Source organism: Salvia hispanica, chromosome 1 (genome assembly GCF_023119035.1).
Source record: "Salvia hispanica cultivar TCC Black 2014 chromosome 1, UniMelb_Shisp_WGS_1.0, whole genome shotgun sequence".
NCBI classification, from domain to species: Eukaryota; Viridiplantae; Streptophyta; class Magnoliopsida; order Lamiales; family Lamiaceae; genus Salvia; species Salvia hispanica.
This window is the reverse complement of record NC_062965.1, coordinates 11,671,567-11,693,279: the sequence shown is the minus strand read 5'-3', so window position 1 is coordinate 11,693,279 and position 21,713 is coordinate 11,671,567. Positions and strand designations below refer to the sequence as shown.

At 35.2% G+C, this 21,713-nt stretch overlaps 1 protein-coding gene and 1 pseudogene across 1 annotated transcript; both read left to right on the top strand.

Moving 5' to 3' along the window:
- The first annotated feature begins 2,107 nt into the window (after nt 1-2,107).
- On the top strand, nt 2,108-5,521 carry LOC125217911 (helicase sen1-like). Its single transcript, XM_048119488.1, has 6 exons — nt 2,108-2,244; nt 2,424-2,530; nt 2,608-3,138; nt 3,209-4,363; nt 4,454-4,778; nt 4,856-5,521. The coding sequence occupies exons 2-6, from the start codon at nt 2,450-2,452 to the stop codon at nt 5,299-5,301; spliced, it is 2,538 nt and encodes an 845-aa protein (XP_047975445.1). The 5' UTR covers nt 2,108-2,244; nt 2,424-2,449; the 3' UTR covers nt 5,302-5,521.
- Nucleotides 5,522-14,458: 8,937 nt separating this feature from the next.
- On the top strand, nt 14,459-18,595 carry LOC125187063 (annotated as a pseudogene).
- Nucleotides 18,596-21,713: the final 3,118 nt, after the last annotated feature.

Genomic DNA, 21,713 nt, shown 5'->3' with positions numbered 1-21,713 from the left:
AAAATTTTGGGCATTATGTGGACCTTTTCTTTCGGGAACACTTGAATAGCATTCCTTTTTATTCCGCAACGTACATTAGTTGGTTTAGTTCGTTTGATTATTTCTTTAACTTTTTACTTTGCAATTAACACTATTAAGTTCATCAAAGGCTCGAGTTCCATTTATTTTCACGAAACAAGAGAACGATAGATTTCTAGTTCGACGTTAACATATATGAAAAGATAATAAAAGAAGCGGGTGCTACAACCAATACGTTTCTCAATTCTTTAAGAGTCCACTAATCTTTTATAGTGAATCAATTTGGAATGGTCTGAGGATATAAAGAAGTTAGGATGAATTGGACAAGGAAATCCTTATCCACCTATAATCGTAATTTTTTCCAGCTTAGAAGAGATGTTATTTATGTCCATCACATGCTCGTACATAGTCCAAGAACCATCATATTGCATGCTCATAATCAGATCCTTCATAAGTTTTCCTGCAATTGACTTATATGCAGTTGTGAAGCGATCCTCAACATTCTGCAAACTTTCTTTTGCAATATCAGTCGTTGAGAAACTTTATCTGCAACGAACATTCTAATGAACTGTAAACTTAGTCCTGTTAGATTTTTCCCAAGTATTATGGGCAATCAATCAAACTACTTTGATCATAAGATCATTGACTTATCATTCAACAGTGTTAGGTCCAAGTCCATTACTCCAAGAGTGAACTTAAGTTTCTCTTTTCATCCAGAGAAGTTAGTTCCATTAAGTTGGGGAACGTTTGAGGTAAACATACTAGTAGAAAAAAATGTTTTACATTATAGGAAAAAAATAAGAGAATGAATGCTCACATATAAAGCTTTGAATAATATCACAAACATTAATTTGAAAACTCATATCACGAGGCAATTATGAAAACTATTTTGGGTAGTCTTCAAACAATAATAAAAAACATGCTTTTAATATCCATATCTTAGTTCAATAATTGAGTAATAATAAATTGGCGTTACCTTTGGGTAATCGACACCAATTTAAATTATTAACTCCATTAGTGTTCATTATGTCGCAAAGACAATTTTCTTTGGGAGTCTAGACCTTTTATGACAAACAAACTATTTAGATAATGAATAGCCACAACAAGCATGATGATTAATTGCATACATAGATTTTCATATTAACTTGATTATAAACTCTTCTTATTTTACCTCACTTTGGTGATTGCAAAATACACATAATATAATCAAGAATGTACAGTGATTAATTGCTTAAGCAGATTTTACTTAATTTGATTACAAACTCTTATTATTTTACCTCACTTTGGCGATTGTAAAATAAACATAATGTAATCAAGAACATATAGTAATTAATTGCTTAAACAAATTTTCATATGAGTTTGATTATAGACTCTCCTGATTTTGCCTCACTTTGAAGAAGGAACGTAGTAGATAAATGAATAAAAATAAAGTATAAGGAACTATTGTTTTTGGCTAAAAAAAATGAATACAACCAAATTTCAGTGGGATGACCGAAAAAGAAATCGACACGACTATGATGCAATTCCATCAGGTGACAACGACATGTCGAAAATGGCCAAAACGTCAACTATGTAGAAATGATATGAAATTCGCATGGTACTTGCGAAACGGGGTGGCGAGAGATCATACACAAATAGTTTTTACCATGGTGTATGATGGATTTCGGGCACCAGACATCGTTTAAGTAACAAAATCAAAATTTTATTACTCCCTTCGTCTCTGAAATTTTGTCACATTTTTCCATTTCTGTCCGTCTCACAAAATTTGTTACATTTCTCTTTTTACCATTTTTGGTGTATTAAAAAATACTACTAGTATTATGCAAATTTTATTAAACTAACTTTTGTTTTGTTGTTACAAAAATATAATAAAAAACTAAATAAAAATTTAATTACCAAAGAAATGGAAGTATAAAAAAGGAAGAAACGCATCAAAAAAGAATGTTGTGCTAAATGTAAGGAAGGAAAAGGCATTAGGAAAAAAAGACACCACATTCTTTCTTACGTGCTAAGATTCTGAAAAAAGAATGGAAATGAAGATTAATCATTGTACTATCTACTTTATTCAAGTCGTGAGTGACCAAATTACCCACCTAAAAGAACTACTAGTTGACAACAAGACTTTGATTTTTCAAGTCGTTTTTACTCTTTCTTGCTTCAAGGGTATAGATCCAAATCCTCTTATTTGAATTGCAAGAGAGAACTGAAAACGAGCTTGTATCACTTGTAAGTCTTCTCTTCTTTGTTGTTCATGAATTTAACATGCATGTGTATTTTTTTTCTGTATTTTTCACCAATTTAATTGACATGGGAATTCATATGATCATCTTTTCTTTTTTCTATAACTAAAACATGGTTTGTAGAATGGATTAGGCATTTATATATTTTGTTGATTGTTTGTATAGAAAGATCAACAACAAAAGGGAAGATCATGGCCTCCACACAGTTAACTGATTTCATATTTTCATGGTCCATTTCTGACATAATCAACAAGGATCTTTACAAAGATAAGGTATCATCATTGTTCTTGCATTCTTGTTTTTCCCAAATTTAAGATACTATGTAATAAGTAGTAGTATTTCATTGTAGGTTGATAAAATCCCAACTACATTTGAATCTGTGGATCATTACTTGAAGTCATTTACAATACCCCTCATTGAAGAAACGCATGCTGCTATTCTTTCAAATGTGACTGCATTGCACTCTGCTCCCTCGCGCGAGGTCTACAATGTCAAGAAATCGACTAATCCAGATGATCATATCTTGCTATACGACGTAACGTTGAAAGCAGGGGAGATGCATTCACCAAAACTATATGAACCTCAGTTTTTGGATTTGGTTGCATTATCAGATATTAGGCCTAAGTGTGTTAGTGATTTGGTTAGGCCTAAATCACCGTTCACTCTCGCAGTAGTCACACATGCATCTGATGACGCATCTGTCATGATACGGGTCGTGTTTTCGAAGCCAGTCTTGTTTGAGAACAGCAAAAATGGAGATAAGCTCTTTGTTGTCTGTCTAGCAAACCTGAACACCAATGATCGGATTTGGGGTGCGTTGCATACGCCCATAGAAGCGAACACGAGCATCTTCGCTTCTGTGCTTTCAATTAGTCCATCTGTAAGATATTTGCTTCTTTCATTCTTGTTGCTCTGTGACATTCAACTGAATTTGTTTATGCTTTTTGCAGGTAGAAGAGAATTGTGATGTTTGCAGCTCCAAGAGAGTTGAGAGCGCCAAAATGGCGAATTCGAGGGAGATTATCACCTCATTCGGGCTTGATGCTTCACAGAAGGCTGCAGTTTCAAACTGCGTTGCGCTAACAGAATGCAGCCACAGGAACAGTGTGAAGATGATATGGGGCCCTCCGGGGACGGGGAAGACAAAGACCATTTCTTCTCTAGTATACACACTTATGAAGTTGAAGTGTAGGACTGTGACATGTGCTCCCACAAATGTTGCCATTTTGGGAGTGGTCAAGAGGTTGATGAGTTGTATGAGTGAGAAACTCGAGCACGAGGCCTATGGGTTGGGAGATGTAGTTTTGTTTGGAAATAGTCAGAGGATGAAGATTGACGAGCATCAAGAGCTTCATGATGTGTTTCTTGATCTTCGGATTTCTGAGCTGGGACGTCTCCTTGCTCCTGTCACCGGGTGGAAGAGCGTTGCAAATGACATGATCTCCATCCTTCAGGACCCTCAAGGAGCGTATGAACGCTACTTGGAGCAAGTTAAAAGGAATGACGACGCAACAGGTCTATCCTTAGAAGCTGCTTTGATTGGATTGTTTAACAAGAATAGACACAAGAACAATGACAACAGCACTGATGTGTGGACATTGGAGGAGTTCTTCGAAACTAAATTCGTTTCTGTTAAAACCCGATTAGTCAGTTGTATAACAGGGTTGATAACCCACTTACCTACTTCTTTGCTTCGTTTCGAAATGCAAGAGAAGATGATGAGAGTTTGTGATGTTCTCCAAACACTAAGAACATTTCTGCATCAGAAGCAGCAATTTTTGCAAAATGAAGGTTTCTGCAAGTCCAAAAACAAGTGTTTGGAACTAGTAAAATCCTTCACTTACAATATATCACTCCCAGAATTGGAAGAATATGACACCATCAAGGAGTTCTGTCTCAAAAATGCTTGCTTAATCTTCTGCACCGTCTCAAGCTCCGCGAAGCTGCACCGCATCAAGGAAATGACACCATTTGAGCTGTTGATCATAGATGAAGCTGCACAGGTCAAGGAATGTGAGTCTACAATCCCCCTGCAGCTTCCGGGGCTGCACCATGCCATACTAGTTGGAGACGAGAAACAGCTCCCTGCGATGGTCATAAGCAAGGTTGAAACTTGCCCCAACTTACACACAATATGCAGAGGTGGTATGACCTTGTTTTAGTCACTAACATGATCTTGTTTTGTTTCTTGACAGAAGTGCCAAAAGGCGGGTTTCGGGAGAAGCTTATTCGAGAGGCTTGTGACGTTGGGGCACAGCAAGCATCTCCTCAATGTGCAGTACCGAATGCACCCATCCATAAGCTTTTTTCCAAATCAAGAATTTTATGGAAACAAGATCAAGAATGGGAGTAATGTCATGGAAAGTGGCTATAACAGAAGCTTCTTTGAGAGAGAAGGCTATGGCTCATATTCATTCATCAATGTAGCAAATGGGAGAGAGGAATTCGATAAGAGGCGTAGCCTTATGAACAATGCAGAGGTGTCTATGGTTCTTCAATTAGTATCCAAAATCCATAAAGGTATCATGACTAATATCAACATTTATTTAAAGTTGCTTATAATGGACTATTGCTTATGTTTTGTATTTTTTTGGTAGAATGTGTGAAGTCGAAGGAAAGGGTGGGGATTGGCTGTATATCTCCGTATAAAGCTCAAGTTAACGCAATGGAGGAGGCACTAGGGAAGGCCTACAGCAGTGATGCAGATGCAGAATTCTCAGTGAGAGTGAGGTCTGTGGATGGATTTCAAGGAGGAGAGGAAGATGTGATCATAATCTCCACGGTTAGGAGCAATGGGAGGGGGTTGGTTGGGTTTCTTGATAATCGGCAGAGGGCTAACGTAGCCTTGACTCGAGCGAGGTACTGTCTGGTGATACTAGGCGATGGTGAAACTCTGTTGAGGAGCGGCTGTGTTTGGCAGAAACTAGTCATGGATGCCAAGAGCCGCGGATGTTATTACAACGCATACAAGGATCTGACCCGTGACACCGATGCATGCGGTGATCTAGCCATGAAACTAGCAGCAATGATGTTGAGGAAGTGATGAGGTTAAAAGAAGCTCTCTATGTTCAAGTTGGTAAGGATTTTGAGTTCAAGATTGCACCTACTTTTGAAAATGTAAATTGATTTGTTTCTGCTATTCCAATATGAATGTTGATATATTATGGGTTAAATTTTTACACCAAAACTTAGGAATTTCATGTGAAAACCCATGAGCTAGCTTGGTTTAACCTTTCAACACAGCAATTAAGATTTTCAGGGAACACATTGCAATTCTGGACAATTTTTGAAATTATGTTCAGCACTCCACAAATATTGAGGCCTTTACAAATTCACTAGAGAAAATGGTCTTTCCCAGGCACCAAAATAGTTGGGTACTAGAGCATTAGCAATGGAGGGCTCTTTTTTTTTTCACATCAGATTTTTACCCCCCTTATTTTTAAGGGTCTATATCACTGCAATGGAAAGGTCTATCTTAAAGACCTATCACACTTTCCATTTCATTTCTATATTATCAATATTTATATATTTCAATTTTAATTGTTGGTATAAAATAAAATGCAATAAAATGACAAATAAAAATAAATTCAAGATAAATAAATTATAAAAAACATACTTAATTAAAAAAAGAAATCCCACATTTAAAAAAAAATAAGAAAAAACAAATTAAAAAAACACAGATCAAAACCTAGAAGATAATGACTCAAGCATCACCATATAGAGTGAAAAGAGGAATGAATGTAAAGAATGTGGTATGAAGGTTTATATAAAGGGTAAAAAAAATAAATTGAAAAGTAAAAATTCGATCGTAGGGCCAATCATCAGACATATCACCACAATGGGGGCTATTGATTGACCCTATTGGATCGGCCAAAGCCACAAAGCCATAATGAGGGGCCGACCATGGGCTCGGTTGATCGGCCCCGGATTGCTAATGCTTTAAGACAAAAGTTCTTGGTAAAACAGAAATACGGAGAACACATTGAGCACATATTGCATAAGGCTCGTCAGATTTTTTCGAGCCCTTTGTGAGCGCAACACGTAAATTCCTATCATAGGATTGTCCTGGAAGATTGTCCGGGCAATATCGTGCTTGAATTTTTTGAAACTAATTTTAATATACTATGTAAAAGTCCGAATACATAACATTAGTAAATGAAGAGTGTCGAAATAAGAGTCCCAAAATATTTGTGTGTACCAAAATACATAAGTATTCATTCATCCATGAAATAATGTTTAATAATTTTTTTATTACTTATTTTCTATCTCTCCGTTTTTTATTAATATTATATTTCATTAATCCTATAAGAGTATTCACTCTTTTTATTTTAGTCTGTCACACAAGAGTATGTATTTTTTTATTGAGTAAACAACATAAATAGTATTTGATCTTTCACTTTTGCATAAAAATATTATCTGGTCTTTGTTTAATACTATCGTTTTTTACCTAAAAGTCACATTTTTGGTTATGATAATTTTCGTCCCAATAGGTCATCCAAAAAACACATTTTCACATTTTTGGCCATGAAAGACATTTTTGGACATACATCGTAAAAGAACCTAAAATGATATTATAAAAATCTAGTCACTTTTTCTTCTCTTCTTCTTCCCTGATTCTTTTTTTATTTATTTAATTGGTGTGCCCAATTTGTAGGCAAAGTTTTTTAATTTTTAAAATAAAAGTTAAGTATGGTTCAATGACTTAAAATATATCTTTATTAAAATATACTCATATTAGTTAAACTTTAGTAGATATAATAGTCTGTTCAGTTATTTTTCAATCCCTAAATACACGCCATTTACTCTTTCTCGTACGGTGATAACTAATAAGTTTCGTTATAGATCTTGGTTACTGGTCAGGATAACATGTTTAACTGGATAATATATGTAAAAATTGTTGATAAAATTGTTGATAAAAGGACGCAGGAAGGGTGCAATACTGATCAAGATGCATGCTATAGAGCTTGGGCATGAGAGATGGAATGGATTGCTACAAATGATTACCTATCTAGAAGGGGCAGTATCGAAAATGCGAGAGAAGGAGCAGCCCTAGGGATTGGGACAAACCACCCTATAAATAGAAGATTAACATTGAGGAAAGAGGACTGATACGAGCATTATTAGTTAGATAAATTAGGATTTGCATATCTTTTCCATATCTTTGTTTTCTTGTTCATTAAGTTAGTTATTAGCATTATAAATAGGAGCTATTGTAATCATTTGAGAAATCAATGAAGAATATCAATATCAATATTATCGTTCATTCTCTTCTCCAAAGTGAGAAAACCGTCTTGCCCAACGGGCGAGTCGAGCACTCGCCCGCGACAGATATTTATTGATCGCCGATCTACAGACGTCGATCAGCCCGATAGGAGGTTTATCCTATCAAGGACACACTTTGGAGATTAGCTCCACTTCACTCTCACAGCTCGCTTTAATTAGTTTTTCACTTAAAGCTTCCCGCCACCTGCCAGAGAGAGAGTCCATCGTCCGTTCCAGCCAGTTTGTCAACGTAGATTCAAAAGTTTCTTCAATTCTATCGCTCTTAGGAGCTCATCGTTTCCAAGTTTAAGTACTTTGTTGTTTTTGCATCCGAAGTTTATCGTAGTTACTACCTTGTTTTGAACATCCTTGGGTTTAATTTTCGGTTGCAATGAAGTTTATGTTGATTTTATCTCGTGTTTAACTTACTGTTGGAATTCTTGCTGCTTAGTTGACTAGATATGGTGATTTCTCAAGTATTCAATAGTTTAAATCAGTTTAGTTTTCAAAGAATGCATTATATTTGTATTTGTTTAGTTTCCACCATCTTGCATGTTAGTCAGGATAGGTATTTGTTGCTTTTTGCAAGATTTAGCTGTCGTAGTTTAATTTCTCGCCTAGATCTAGATTTAGTGACTTGATTTTGAGTTAAATCCGAGTTGTTTGAGTTTGATTCCAAGCATTCATCAATAGAGTTCAGAATTTATAATCATTTTCATTGCTTGGTAAAGAAGACAATAGTACAATCTAAGTTGGGACCAACTTTGTTGTTTTTACCTTTTGTCCTTTCACTTTTTAGCCTTTTTGCATGTTTAGGTAGTTAGTTAGCCGGCATTTATTCTCTTTTACTTTTGTCTATCCATTTTTAGTAAGGGGTAGTGATAAAATGCAAACTTATATATTATACAAACTCAAAACTCTTCAACACAGCTTCATCACTGTTTCAATACAATATCAACACAGTGTAAAATTTCAAGATTTTAATGCCAACACAATATCAACACAACATCAATCATTGACTACCGCTGAAATTCTGTTGACATTTTCCTGTTGATGCTTTTTTGTGATCTGTTAACATTTTCCAATGGCCCAGATCATAGTTTTGAGTTTGTACAATATTTAGAGTTTTCATTTGATCACATTCCTTTTAGTAAGTTTACACTTTTCACATGCACACAAGTCTAGTATTCCCGTTCACGTACACACTTGGCAAGTAGCAATTAGTGACCTACTGGTCATGATAGGTATATGTTCCATTTCAGTTTCCCGTCTAGTTTAACTCAACCCCAAAAGCGTGGTAGCAAACAACACTTCCAGAATGTCGTCGCAAGTGAATTACGCCTACATCCATCTATGTGGGATCGATCATTTATTCCATTATACTAGCCCGTAGTGTGAGTTGAGGTTTTTGATAGGGAAGAAAGATATAGACCCAATGACACAACTAAGTCTAGATACCCTCCTAGCCAGTTGGCATGCACACCGGTATAATCTTAGCATCAGTTCTTTCACCGCATCATATGACAAGTTTCATATATCCTATTTATATGATGCTACAATATTGCCGTTAAAAAATCCGATTGCTTCCATATCATATTTCCTGAATTATTTTTTTTCCAATATTTTTTATATACATTATATTATTTCTTTAATTAATATTATTATCGTATTATATTATTTCATTCACAATAATATTTGCAGCATAACAATTTATATTATGCATTGTACATAAGCTCGTTTTAAATTTTACTTTTTTCCTTAACTGCGAAAGCTACTAACAAAAATTAATTTTCAGTAATTTCTAAATTACTTTATGCACTGTCTACTTAACAAACTATTCTTAATATTTGTGCCGAAAAAAACATTTTTATTAACATAAAACGGAAGGAGTACCATTTAATTTAAATTTCCAAAAATACCCTACATAGCCCAAAAATCACATGTTTAGAACCTACCCTACATAGCCCAAAAATCACATGTTTAGAACCTATGGTCAATTTTATCACGAGGTACCAAAATAGAAACGTCTCGCTTAGATGGGGATTGAGAGAGTATAAAACAAAAATCATGTACTACTCCCTCTGTCCCATAAAGATTGTCCCATTTTTCGATTTCGGTCTGTCCCACAAAGTTTGTCCCATTTCACTTTTTATCATTTTTTTATAGTGGACCTCATATTCCACTAACTCATTCTTATTCACATTTATTATAAAACTAATATATAAAAGTAGGACCCACATTCCACTAACTTTTTCAACTCACTTTCTATTACATTTCTTAAAACTCGTGCCCGGTCAAAGTGGGACAATCTTTGCGGGACGGAGGGAGTATCATTTTTGTGCAAAATTAAAAAATTAGGTACTCCTCCGTCCCAAGATATTAGACTCATATACTACTTTGAGATGTCCCAACATATTTGAACCATTTCTATTTATGGTAAAAATTTACTTTACTACCAACTCCACTTACACCACTAAACAACACCTCCTAAATTTATGTGCCCAGAAAAAATGGGTCTAATATCTTGGGACGAAAGGAGTATTAATTATGTAGTTTAATTTTTCAGATTTTAGGATTTTTTTTCTCTTTGGGATGATACTATTTATTGACTAACAATACTTTTTTAGTTCTTCATGCGCTCAACTAAAAATGCTTTTTTCTCTATATAAAAATTGGCATTATATTTTAAAAGTAAACATTTTGATGGGACTTGGAAAATATCTATTGGAGGGATACAAATGAAAGAAACGTGGTAATAATTTAACGGCGAATATCTTGGGACGTAAATTGGGCAGAAATCTATCACATTTGACATGTACGGATCTTTAAGATTGATAAATGTAAAGCTGATACATTAATGTCGATTTGAATGGTTGCAGGAAACTTGTTTGGATACGCCCCTAATTTGGTGACTAACTACGGAAATGCCACCTGTATTATTCACCAGTATATTGTACTCCCTCCGTCTCATAGTACATGACACACTTGAGAAGTGACACACGATTTTAGGAGATGTTGTTTTGTGTGTTGAGTGGAAATATATTAATGTGCAAGAGAATTTTTTTCAAAAAAGAAAATGTGATATCTTTTGTGAAAAAAACTAAAAAAGAAAGTATGACATCTATTATGAGATAGGGATTACTTTCTTAAGAATCCCCCTACTACACATACACATAGTACATCACTTATGTTTGTGCATGTAATAGGATCCCCCTACTACACATACACATAGTACATCACTTATGTTTGTGCATGTAATAAGTGATTCTTATTGGTATTACTTGTTGATGCATTAGATAGTTGAAAACTCCTCTTCGAAATGAATATTATGGAAAACGAGATCTTGTATACTTTTAGGGGGCGTATGTGACATTTTTTAACACATATTTTAAAGCAAAATTTTTTATATAGTGGTAAAATAAAGAAAGGATAAATTTTTATATAGTGGTAAAATAAAGAAAGGATGAAGTAGTACTACTTTTTCTATCCCACTCTAAGTGTGGTGTTTCCTTTTAGCTAGTATTATTTTGTGAAGATGATAATAAATAATTAGAGTGGAGAAAGAGTAAAGTAACATAGAAAATATTTCCTCCGTTCCATAATGGTGGAATCATTTATTTTTTGAGGGAACATCTTTTATAGTCATGAACTTTGTCAAAGTAGTATATCATTTTAGGTCCGTGAACTTTGAAAATAGCATTTGATGTCCATCAACTATGAGTTAATATTAATCGAAGTAATTTTTTTATTATTTTCAAGTTTTTTTGGACGAAAATACCCTCAATACCTTGAAGGGTGTATACTTTTACTAAACTTATCACATACTCATATTTTTTATAAATATCTTTACTATACTCCCTCCGTCCTAATAATTCGTCACCATTTGACTCGGCACGGGTTTTAAGAAATGTAATAGAAATGAGTTGAAAAAGTTGGTGGCATGTGGGTCCTACTTTTATATATTAGTTTTATAATAAAATGTGAGTGTAAAAGAGTTAGTGGAATGTAAGGTCAACTACCAAAAATGGTAAAAGTGAAATGTGACAAATTTTTAGGGATGGACGAAAAAGGAAATATGTGACAAATTTTGAGGGACGGAAGGAGTATATTTTTGATGAATTTTCTAAATATAATTTGAGTTTCAATATTATCACTTAATTTTATGACATGCAAGAAAAGTTTGTTCTTCAAGTTTTTATAATTAAATAATTCTTCAAGATCGCCTATTGTTTGTGACATTAATTTTTACGAGTATCCATACCTCAAAATTATTTAATTATAAAAAGTTAAAGAACGAACCTATCTTGCATGTCAAGAAATTAAGTGATAATATTGAAGGTCAAATTATATTTAGAAAATTCGTCAAAAATATATAGTAAAGATATTTATAAAAAATATGAGTGCATGATAAGTTTTGTAAAAATATACACCCTTCAAGGTATTGAGGATATTTTCGTCGGGAAAAACATGAAAATAGTAAAAAAGTGGAGTACTTCTATTGATATTAACTCATCGTTGATGGACCACAAATGATATTTTCAAAGTTCACGGACCTAAAATGATACTTTGACAAAGTTCGTGGACCAAAAAAGATGTTCCCTCTTATTTTTTTAGTAAAAGTCAACATATTTCTGCTTACTTACTTTACTTTCTCTAACTTTATTCTCTCTACCTTTTTTATTTCCTACTTTATTCTTCTTTTTAGGAGTGTGTATTCGGGTTTTGGTTCGGTTTTTCGCCCAAACTGAACGGAACCCAAAAAATCGAATTTAGGCTAAAATTGGAACCGAACAGAACTGAAAAACCGAAAACCGAAAAATAAAAAATCGAACTTAAAAAACCAAACCGGAAAAACCGAAATAAAAAAAAACGAAAAAATAGTATATATTAATATATAGAAATGTGATAAAATGAAAACTCTAAATATTGTACAAACTCAAAACTATGAGCTGGACCATTGAAAAATGTCAACAGATCACAAAAAAGTATCAAGAGGAAAATGTCAACAGAGTTTAAACGGTAGTCAATGATTGATGCTGTCTTGATACTGTGTTGACATTAAAATGAAATTTTACACTTGTGTTGATATTGTATTGAAACTGTGTTGAAGTTGTGTTGAAGAGTTTTGAGTTTGTACAATATATAAGTTTACATTTTATCACTACACTTAATAAATATATAATTTATTTTATTTTATACTCCCTTCGTCCCAATAAATATGAAACGTTTGCTTTTCGGCACATGATTTTATGTAGTGTTGTTTTGTGAGTTAAAGAAGAGGGAGTAAAGTAAGAGAGAGAGAAAAGTAGAGATAAAGTTATTTCTATTTTAAGAAACGTTTCATTTTTAATGGGACAACCCAAAAAGGAAACGTTGCATTTCTAGTGGGATAGAGGGAGTATATACTAATAGAATATAGATATATATAATATAAAATTAATAGAATATGTATAATCCATATTATATAAAAATATATTAAAAGAATATATATTATATATATATATAATATTATATTTAAAATATAATTCGGTTTTTCGATTTTGTTTCTGGCCGAACCAAACCAAACCGAAAAACCGAAAAAACTGAACCGAATTTCAAAATTTTGGTTTGGTTCGGTTCGGATATTCGGTTTTCGGTTTTTTTGCTCACCCCTACTTCTTTTTACTTAACTCACTTTAATCTATATCGGAAGAAAATGTCTCCACTACTATGGAACAAATGGAGTTTTATAGAAGAGAGTCGTATATACATTTTTCTCTAACTTACTTTACTTTCTCTCCACTCTAACTATTCATTACAATTATTTTTGCAAAACAACGTCCAAATTAAAACGTCTCACTTATAGTGGGATGGAGGGACTATAAGTGAAAAAATGTAGGAGTAGAAAGAAAAAGTGGGAGGGAAGATAAAATAAGAAACATAAAAATACTTATACTACTCCTTCCGTCCCAAAATAAGCGAAACATATATTTTGAACACGAGATTTAATGAATTGATATTTAAAGAGTTAAAGTAGAAAGAGTAAAGTATAAGAGAGAGAAAAATAAAAAAGTACTACCTCCGTCCCGCAATAAGTGTCACATTTTGCCATTTCGGCCCGTCCCATAATAAGAGTCATATTTCATTTTTATCATAAATGGTAAGTAGATCTCACATTCCACCAACCAATTCTACTCAAATTTTATTATAAAATTAATATATATAAGTGAGAATTATAATCTACTAACGTATTCAATCCAATTTTTTTACATTTCTTCAAATTCGTTCTCACGCTAAATGTGACACTTAATGTGGGACGAAGGTAATAGTAAATAGAAAATGTAATAAGTGGAGAATAAAGTAAGATTAGATTTTTATTTTCTAAAAATGGATCGCATGAAGAAATATGTGGTAGTACACGTTATTCTCTTTTAATTAACACATCCAGTTGGAAGTAGTAATAATACTCACGAGTTACGAAGAGACCTACATAATTGTTCTTAACACGATAAAAAAATAATATTCCAAGTAGACGAAGAGTCCCAAAGGCCAAAACATATGAAATTTACGACAAACAAATCTCCATCTTCCATCATCACTACCATCAGTCCATCACTATCACCTGCCCTCTACATATTTTTGTTTTGGAAGTGGAGTGATACCGCCACGAACTCACGCCTTCTTTCTAAAAATAGGTAGTAAAATTTACTTTTACAAGTTAATTATGCTTTAAATATGTATCACTTTGAATGCTCTTCTATGGATTTTCACTTGATGATTAGACCTCTTTCTTTTTATTCCCAAACAAAGTAACTAAAGTAGGGTTTTAGATGATGAAATTACTTTGTATCCTCAAGGGAAGAAGATAATAAAAGAGGGAGAAGATGAACTCTTCGAGAAAGAATAAAGGACCTGGAGGCTTGATTGGCCATGTTTTTTCTTGGTCTATATATGGCATAATGAACAACAATCTTTACAAGTATTATGTAAGTCATCCATACTTGCTCATATTTTTTCCAATTTTAGTATTTTGGATATTTCCATTTATATATTTTGCAATGTAGGTTAATCAAATTGAAGATACATTCTCATCACTAGACTATTACATGAACTCATTCATTTACCCACTTATTGAAGAAACACATGCTGATCTACGCTCGAGTATGACCAATTTGCACTCTGCACCCGTTGTACCGATACTTAGCCTTGAAGAGGACACGGGCTTTAAGGATCCGGATTACTTATCGTACTTGATGGATGTAGAACGGTTTGAACAAGTGTATGAACCGGAAAAGGGTGACTTGATGGCATTAGCAGAAGTTAGGCCAGAGTGTATAGATGATTTGCATGGGCGTATGGTATCGTATCATTTTGCGTTGGTTCGAGGCATGAGGGATGAAGCCACCAACAAGATTACAATCTTATGTTCCAAACTCATTAATTCAGATGGCGAGCGTGGCGCTGAAGGAAATGGACACAAAATGTTTGCTGTCTGTCTTACAAATTTGACTACAAATCTACGGATATGGAGCTCTTTGCATCCGGGGGAAGGAACAAATACGGCCATCCTAGACTCTCTTCTCACATTTGATCCATCTGTATGATTCCTCCAACATTTCATGTTTATGGACACAATAACTATGTTGATCATCTTTGATTCTTTATTGTGTTTTGAATATGTTTTGCAGATGGAGGAGAATTGTAGTGTTTGTTCTGAAAAGATGGAGAGTGTTGATGTGTCTGAGTCAAGGAAAGCTATCAAGTCATTAGGGCTTGATGATTCTCAAAGGGATGCTATCTTGCAATGCATTGCATTGAGGGAATGCAATCATCAGAATAGTGTTAAGCTGATATGGGGTCCTCCTGGAACGAGCAAAACGAAGACAACTGCTTCGCTGCTGTTTTCCTTGTTCAAGATGAAGTGCAGGACGGTCACGTGTGCTCCCACCAATGTGGCCATTTTAGGAGTCGCCAAGTGCCTGAGGAGCTGTCTGAACGGGACGCTGGAGCATAATACCTATGGATTAGGTGATGTGGTTTTGTCTGGAAACATGAACAGAATGAACATTGTTGATCATGAAGATGTTCATGACGTCTTTCTTGACTATCGTATCTCTGCACTGCTGTATTGCTTCTACCCGGAATCTGGATGGAGAGGTAGCATTAACAAGATGATTCGCCTGCTTGAATACCCTGACATTCCTTATCAACGATACTTGGAGCAATTCAAGCGCAAAGACGCTGAAAGTGATGGTGACGAAAACAACAATAATAATAAGAGTGGAGATGATCTTGTTGAGAATGGGAGGTTCCAAGGGAAGTCGATAAACGACTTTATGAAGAAGTTAGTAGCTGAAAATGCAAAGGAGAACGGGAAGAATAACAAGAAGAAGAAGATGAAGAAGAAGGAGAAGGAGAAAAAGATGAAGAAGGTGAGTTCTCTAGAGAGAAGCAAATCCAAGTGTTATGGTGATGGTGATGGTGAGGGCTCTAAGAGAGCAACCAACGATGAAGAGATCGTTCCATTGACTTTCGAGGAATTTTTTGCAATGGAGTTCTCTAGTATCTGTGCTAGAATTGTTGTTAGTACAGAATTGTTGTACACTCATATGCCTACATCATGTCTTCCATTGGATGAGGTGATGAAGATGATTAAACTTCTCTTTTTGATTCAAACCATTGAACATACCCTTGGTGGCAACAAGTGGTCAAAGGGAGCTTTAATGGGAAAGAACCAATGTGATTTATCTAGGATTAGGCTCGAGTGTTTGGAACTACTGAAATTGCTTTGTGGAATGGAATTACCTAAGTTTTTAGAGCGTCGCGAGGTCAGAAAGTTTTGCTTGCATAATTCCCGCTTGATCTTTTGCACGGTTTCAAGCTCGGCCAAGATGCGTGAAACAGCGCCATTTGAGCTGGCGATAATTGACGAAGCTGCACAAGTTAAAGAATGTGAATCCACAATCACTCTGCAGATTCCCGGGCTCCGCCATGCCATACTGGTCGGCGATGAGAAGCAGCTCCCGGCAATGGTTATAAGCGAGGTTCGCAATCCTCTTAAGCTTGTAAAAAATCTATACATCCAGTTATTTTCTTTTACATTAATACTTTGTTTGAATTGACAGGTTTGTGAGAAAGCTAGATTTGGGAGGGGTTTATTTGAGAGGCTTGTGCTATTAGGCCACAGCAAACACTTGCTTAGTGTTCAATACAGAATGCATCCTTCTATTAGCTTATTTCCAAATAAGGAATTCTATGGAAATCAAATCATGAATGGCAGGAATGTTACATTGAGAACACATGATAGACAGTTCCTCAAGGAGGAGTTATTTGGATCATATTCATTCATAAATGTGACGAACGGTAGGGAGGAATTCGATGCTAGGTATAGTTGAAAAAACATTGTTGAAGTTTCTGTGGCAGCTCATATAGTGTCTAAACTACACAAAGGTAGAATCTTGCTTTTTCTACTTTGAGAATAATAGTAGATGATTTAAACTCTAACTTCTACTTTGTTTGGTAGAATCTATGAAAATAAAGGAGAAGGTTCGCGTAGGCTGCATCTCACCGTACAAAGCTCAAGTTTTTGCGATTCAAGATGCTCTAGGGAAGACCTACAGCTCTGATGCCAAAGATAAGTTCTCTGTAAATGTTCGATCAGTTGATGGCTTTCAAGGTGGTGAGGAAGACATAATAATAATCTCTACTGTTCGCTGCAACGGGAATGGTTCGATTGGATTTCTTGAGAATCTTCAAAGAACTAATGTAGCCTTGACTAGAGCAAGGTATCTATCAATTTTCAAGTATCAATAGCTCTGATTCAATCATGCTCAAGTTTCATATAATCACATATTCCTCTCTAGATATTGTTTGTGGATCCTGGGCAACGCTGCAACGTTGGAGAACAGTGGCTCTGTTTGGGGGAGGCTAGTCGCAGATGCCAAGACCCGCGGCTGCTATCATGATGCCTTTGAGGACAAAAACTTATGTCATGACATCTGCAACGTCTTGATCGACCTCGGTCAGCTGAGGTCCTTGTTCGCACCCGAATCTATAATATTCAAAGATGCTAAGTGGAAGGTCTGCTATCTACTTCTAATAAATATTGCCTATTCCATCTATGATCTACATATAGTTCATTCCGTCATTCATTTATCTTCAGGTTTGCTTCAGCGCTGAATTCCACGAGTCTATAACGACACACTGCAGCCCAGAAATTCTGAAGGAGGCGACTTCTCTACTAAAGAAGCTCTCAAATGGGTGGCGCCAGCAGCGCGAGGATGCAGCTGGTGTCTGTAATGAAGAGCCCTCGTCTCGGTTGCTGCATCAGGATGTTGTGAAGGGACCAGTGAGGCTGTTTTGGACTATCGACATTCTGAGGGAGAACTCTACAGACACACAAGTGATCAAAGTCCTCGATATTCAACCGGTATCCCATGTAGTAGAAGTGGTCAAGAAATTCGATGCTCTTGTTGGGAACTACACTGTCAATCAAATGAACCGTTGTCTGTACACGGAATCAGAAGGGTAACTCCGACTTCCCTAAACCCTATACCGTGTACCTGCTACGCGTTGCTATGTTATCTCATGTATGGCTGACTATATGTGATGCAGAGGACTAGTCCTGCCAAAGACATGGCCAGTCGATCAAGCTAATTCTAGAAGCGACTACTCTAGTACAGATCTAGCAACGCAACTATCAACAATGAGTTTGGTGAATGATCCTAGAAGAAGGTAAAATAATATTACATGAAACTTAAGTGTTGTAGTGAAAAGAAAATCTTGTGTGACATGTTTATTTTTCTCTTCGACAGGAACCATATGAGGTGGAGGGGGCGAATCATCGGGGCAGGGGCAGGGGTAGGAATCGCTTTTAACATATCGTATGAACTAGTTTTCAAGCACATAATGCTCTACGACAGTTATATGTATGGTGTTTACTAAGCAACAACTACTATATAGTTATAGTCAACAGCCTAATCCACATGTTGGAACATCTAACGTCTTCACCTTTTGATTTCACATGTTTTAGTGTTCCTGGATCTATGCATTTATATGTAACAGCTACACCATCTGAATTTGACCTTGGAATGTAGAATTGGCTCTATGAATAATACAGGCTTAGGGTGCTAAACTTCTCACATCAAATTTCCACACCATAGTGATCAATTGCAGAGAAACAAAATGCACTCCTACTGAAAGTGTGACTTTTTTCTCATTGATTTCTTGGTAACAACTTTCCATGGAGAACATAACTCTTGTCATAGAAAAAATTTCAGTCAAGAGAATGCTGTGTAACTATTCATAAACTTTTTTGATATCATTCCCACATACTACTACACTGTGTAAGAAGGAAATATAAATTACTCCCTCCGTCCCACTTCAGGAGTTCTGGTTGAGTTCGGCACGGGTATTAAGAAATGTAAAGGAAAGGTTAAAAAAAATAGTGGAATGTGAGTCCTACTATTTTATAATAGTTTTATAATAAAATGTGAGTGGGAAAAGGTTAGTGGAATGTGGGGCCTAATATCATTTATGGAATATTCCAACCGAGACTCCTAAAGTGGGACACCCAAAAATGATAAACCGTGACTCCTAAAGTGGGACGGAGGGAGTATTATTTCGACAAAAAAATGTAACCCCTGTTACTCGATAGGTGAACCCACCGAATAAGTAATATCACTATTTGGTATCGCAAGCACTCGTAAAAATTTTATTTTAAAAAATTAAACATTACCTATTAGACTTTGCAGTGAAATTAGACTATCAAGACTTTATGCATAACATGTCACCATTTCTAACTTCCACAATCGACTAGTGACTCATTGAGGATGCAACCGTTGCACTACTCTTATAAAAACTCTACACTTAACCTGGAGGGTGGAAGAAGAGGGGGAGTGAGCTCGAAGCTCAATAGCAATACCCTCACTGCAGAATTCAACCTTTTAAGAAAAGACAAGGGTTTATAACAATTACATTAATAGCAATACCCTCGTTACATAATTCAACCTTTTAAGAAAAGACAAAGGTTTATAACAATTATTATATTGATTATTTCTTAGTTTGCAGTAATTCTTTTCTAGTTTCTTGACTTACATATTTTCTTTATTTACGCTCTTTCATTATTCTAATAAACATAGTTTCCTATATTCTTTAGTTTCCTCAGTATTAGCTTTTGTTATTATTGGGTCACACCATCATATAATATAGCTTCATATATTCCGAAATCACTATTTATTTTTATTATGTGTCCTAATATTGCCAAATTCACATAAAAAATTTCATTTCATTTAATTATGTGTCCTAATATTGCCAAATTCATATAAATATATTCATTTCATTTAGTTCTCAATTATTCGTGAGTATCACATAATCATCATTACACAATGTTATTATTATACCATATCTTAGCATGTTCCCAATATTTTGTACCAGAAATCGTCATAATTCTATTGATTAACATTAAATCAAGTAGTTTTATATCTTCTTTAAAAACTCCATTTCAGTTTAAGAGTCACATTTAGAATTTCTCATATTTGGTCATACAATTTTACCCCATTGTTCATCAAAATTACATCAAAATGTCAATATCTACATTAAAATAAACCAAAACAAAAATAAAAAATCAAAAAGTCAAAAAGGGACCCACCTTCAACCTAACTCACTTAATTTATTACACACTCCACCATCTCACTTTATTAATTACACACTCCACCAATTTTTTAAAAACTCGTGTCATAACTAAATGGCACTCCTAATGTGGGACGGAGGGAGTATTTCCATATATTCACTTAATTTATTCAATTAATCAATATTATTTATTTACACTTATTCTTTTCTTATAAGCATATTCCTTCTCACAATATGTCCTACGTCCTATTTTCATACCCAAAATCATGCATTCAATAATTTATAACTTTAAGACACATTCTTATCCACACACAGACAAATCACTTAAATCATCACATTTCAAGGCATATATAACGACTATCAGCATTCTCACAGGGGACGGCCCTATTGTGTCGTCCAAGACGTTACAAGGGAGGGGGAGGGGCACGATAGATAGGAGGGCAATGTCGAGCGCCACTCGGCGGTCGCTCGGTGCCTATTGCACGCCTAGCGACCGACCAGAGACCGTTGTCCGCATTTTATTTTATTTAAATTTTATTATTTCAATTCTCTATATATACGGCTCACTATAGTTCATTTTATTCACACCTTTCATACACATTTCTCTCTACATATAATGAATCACGATAGCGATTCCCTGAATACCGGCGAAACACAATATCCCCCATGCGGACCAGATAAGGGACACCGTATCTAGGTTCACCGGCATCTACGTGAACAACGTCCGCTCGATGACTAGCAGCCAGACCATGGACAACGTCAAGGAGTTGTCGTTCCAGCAATACCCCAAGGGCTGGTGTTACCCGCGATTTATTTTCTCTCATATTTGTATGCTGAAAAGAGCACAATTATATACAATTCAATACTACAACAAATCCCACTAATTATGGAGCTAATTACAAAAGATAATTTGAAAGAATATATACTAAACAAATGGGCATATGATAAATAAGGAAGACAAATCACAAGGATATTATCAAATCCTTCACGTAAAAGGAAAGCTTGAACAAATCTTTGCATTCAAGAAGCCTTTGCTTTTCCTCGAGAAATCTCTTCACAGAGTCTGTGGCAAGCATAGTTTCACACAATTCCAACCGTCAGAGGCTTGGTATGCCAGCTAGTTGAATCGACACTCTTTGAAGTTGATCGCAGTTGCGCAACTTAAGTGTTCTAAGTTCAGGAAAGTGACGGGCGGAAGATAACCAAATCTCTAAGTCAATTTCTCCAATGTGCAAGACTTTAAGAGTGCAAAAACCTCCGTCCTTTGTTTCCCTAATCCGTCCCACGAATCCTTATCTTTCAACTTGAGAACCTCTAGCTTCTCCAGAAGTCATAGACTGCTAATTTGACTCCAATCAAGATAAGTGCTTGCTAACGTTAGGCTCTATAGTGTTGATGTAGATTTATCATGTGGGGGGAGACTATCCAGTTGGCCATTTTGATATGTACTCCCTCCGTCCCGCTTTAGCAGTCTCATTGACTTTTCTGCACTCGTTTTGTAAAAATGATAATAAATAGTTAAAGTGGAGAAATAATAAAGTAAAAAAGAGAATAATGTAGATAAGGCTCTTCTCTATTTTATTC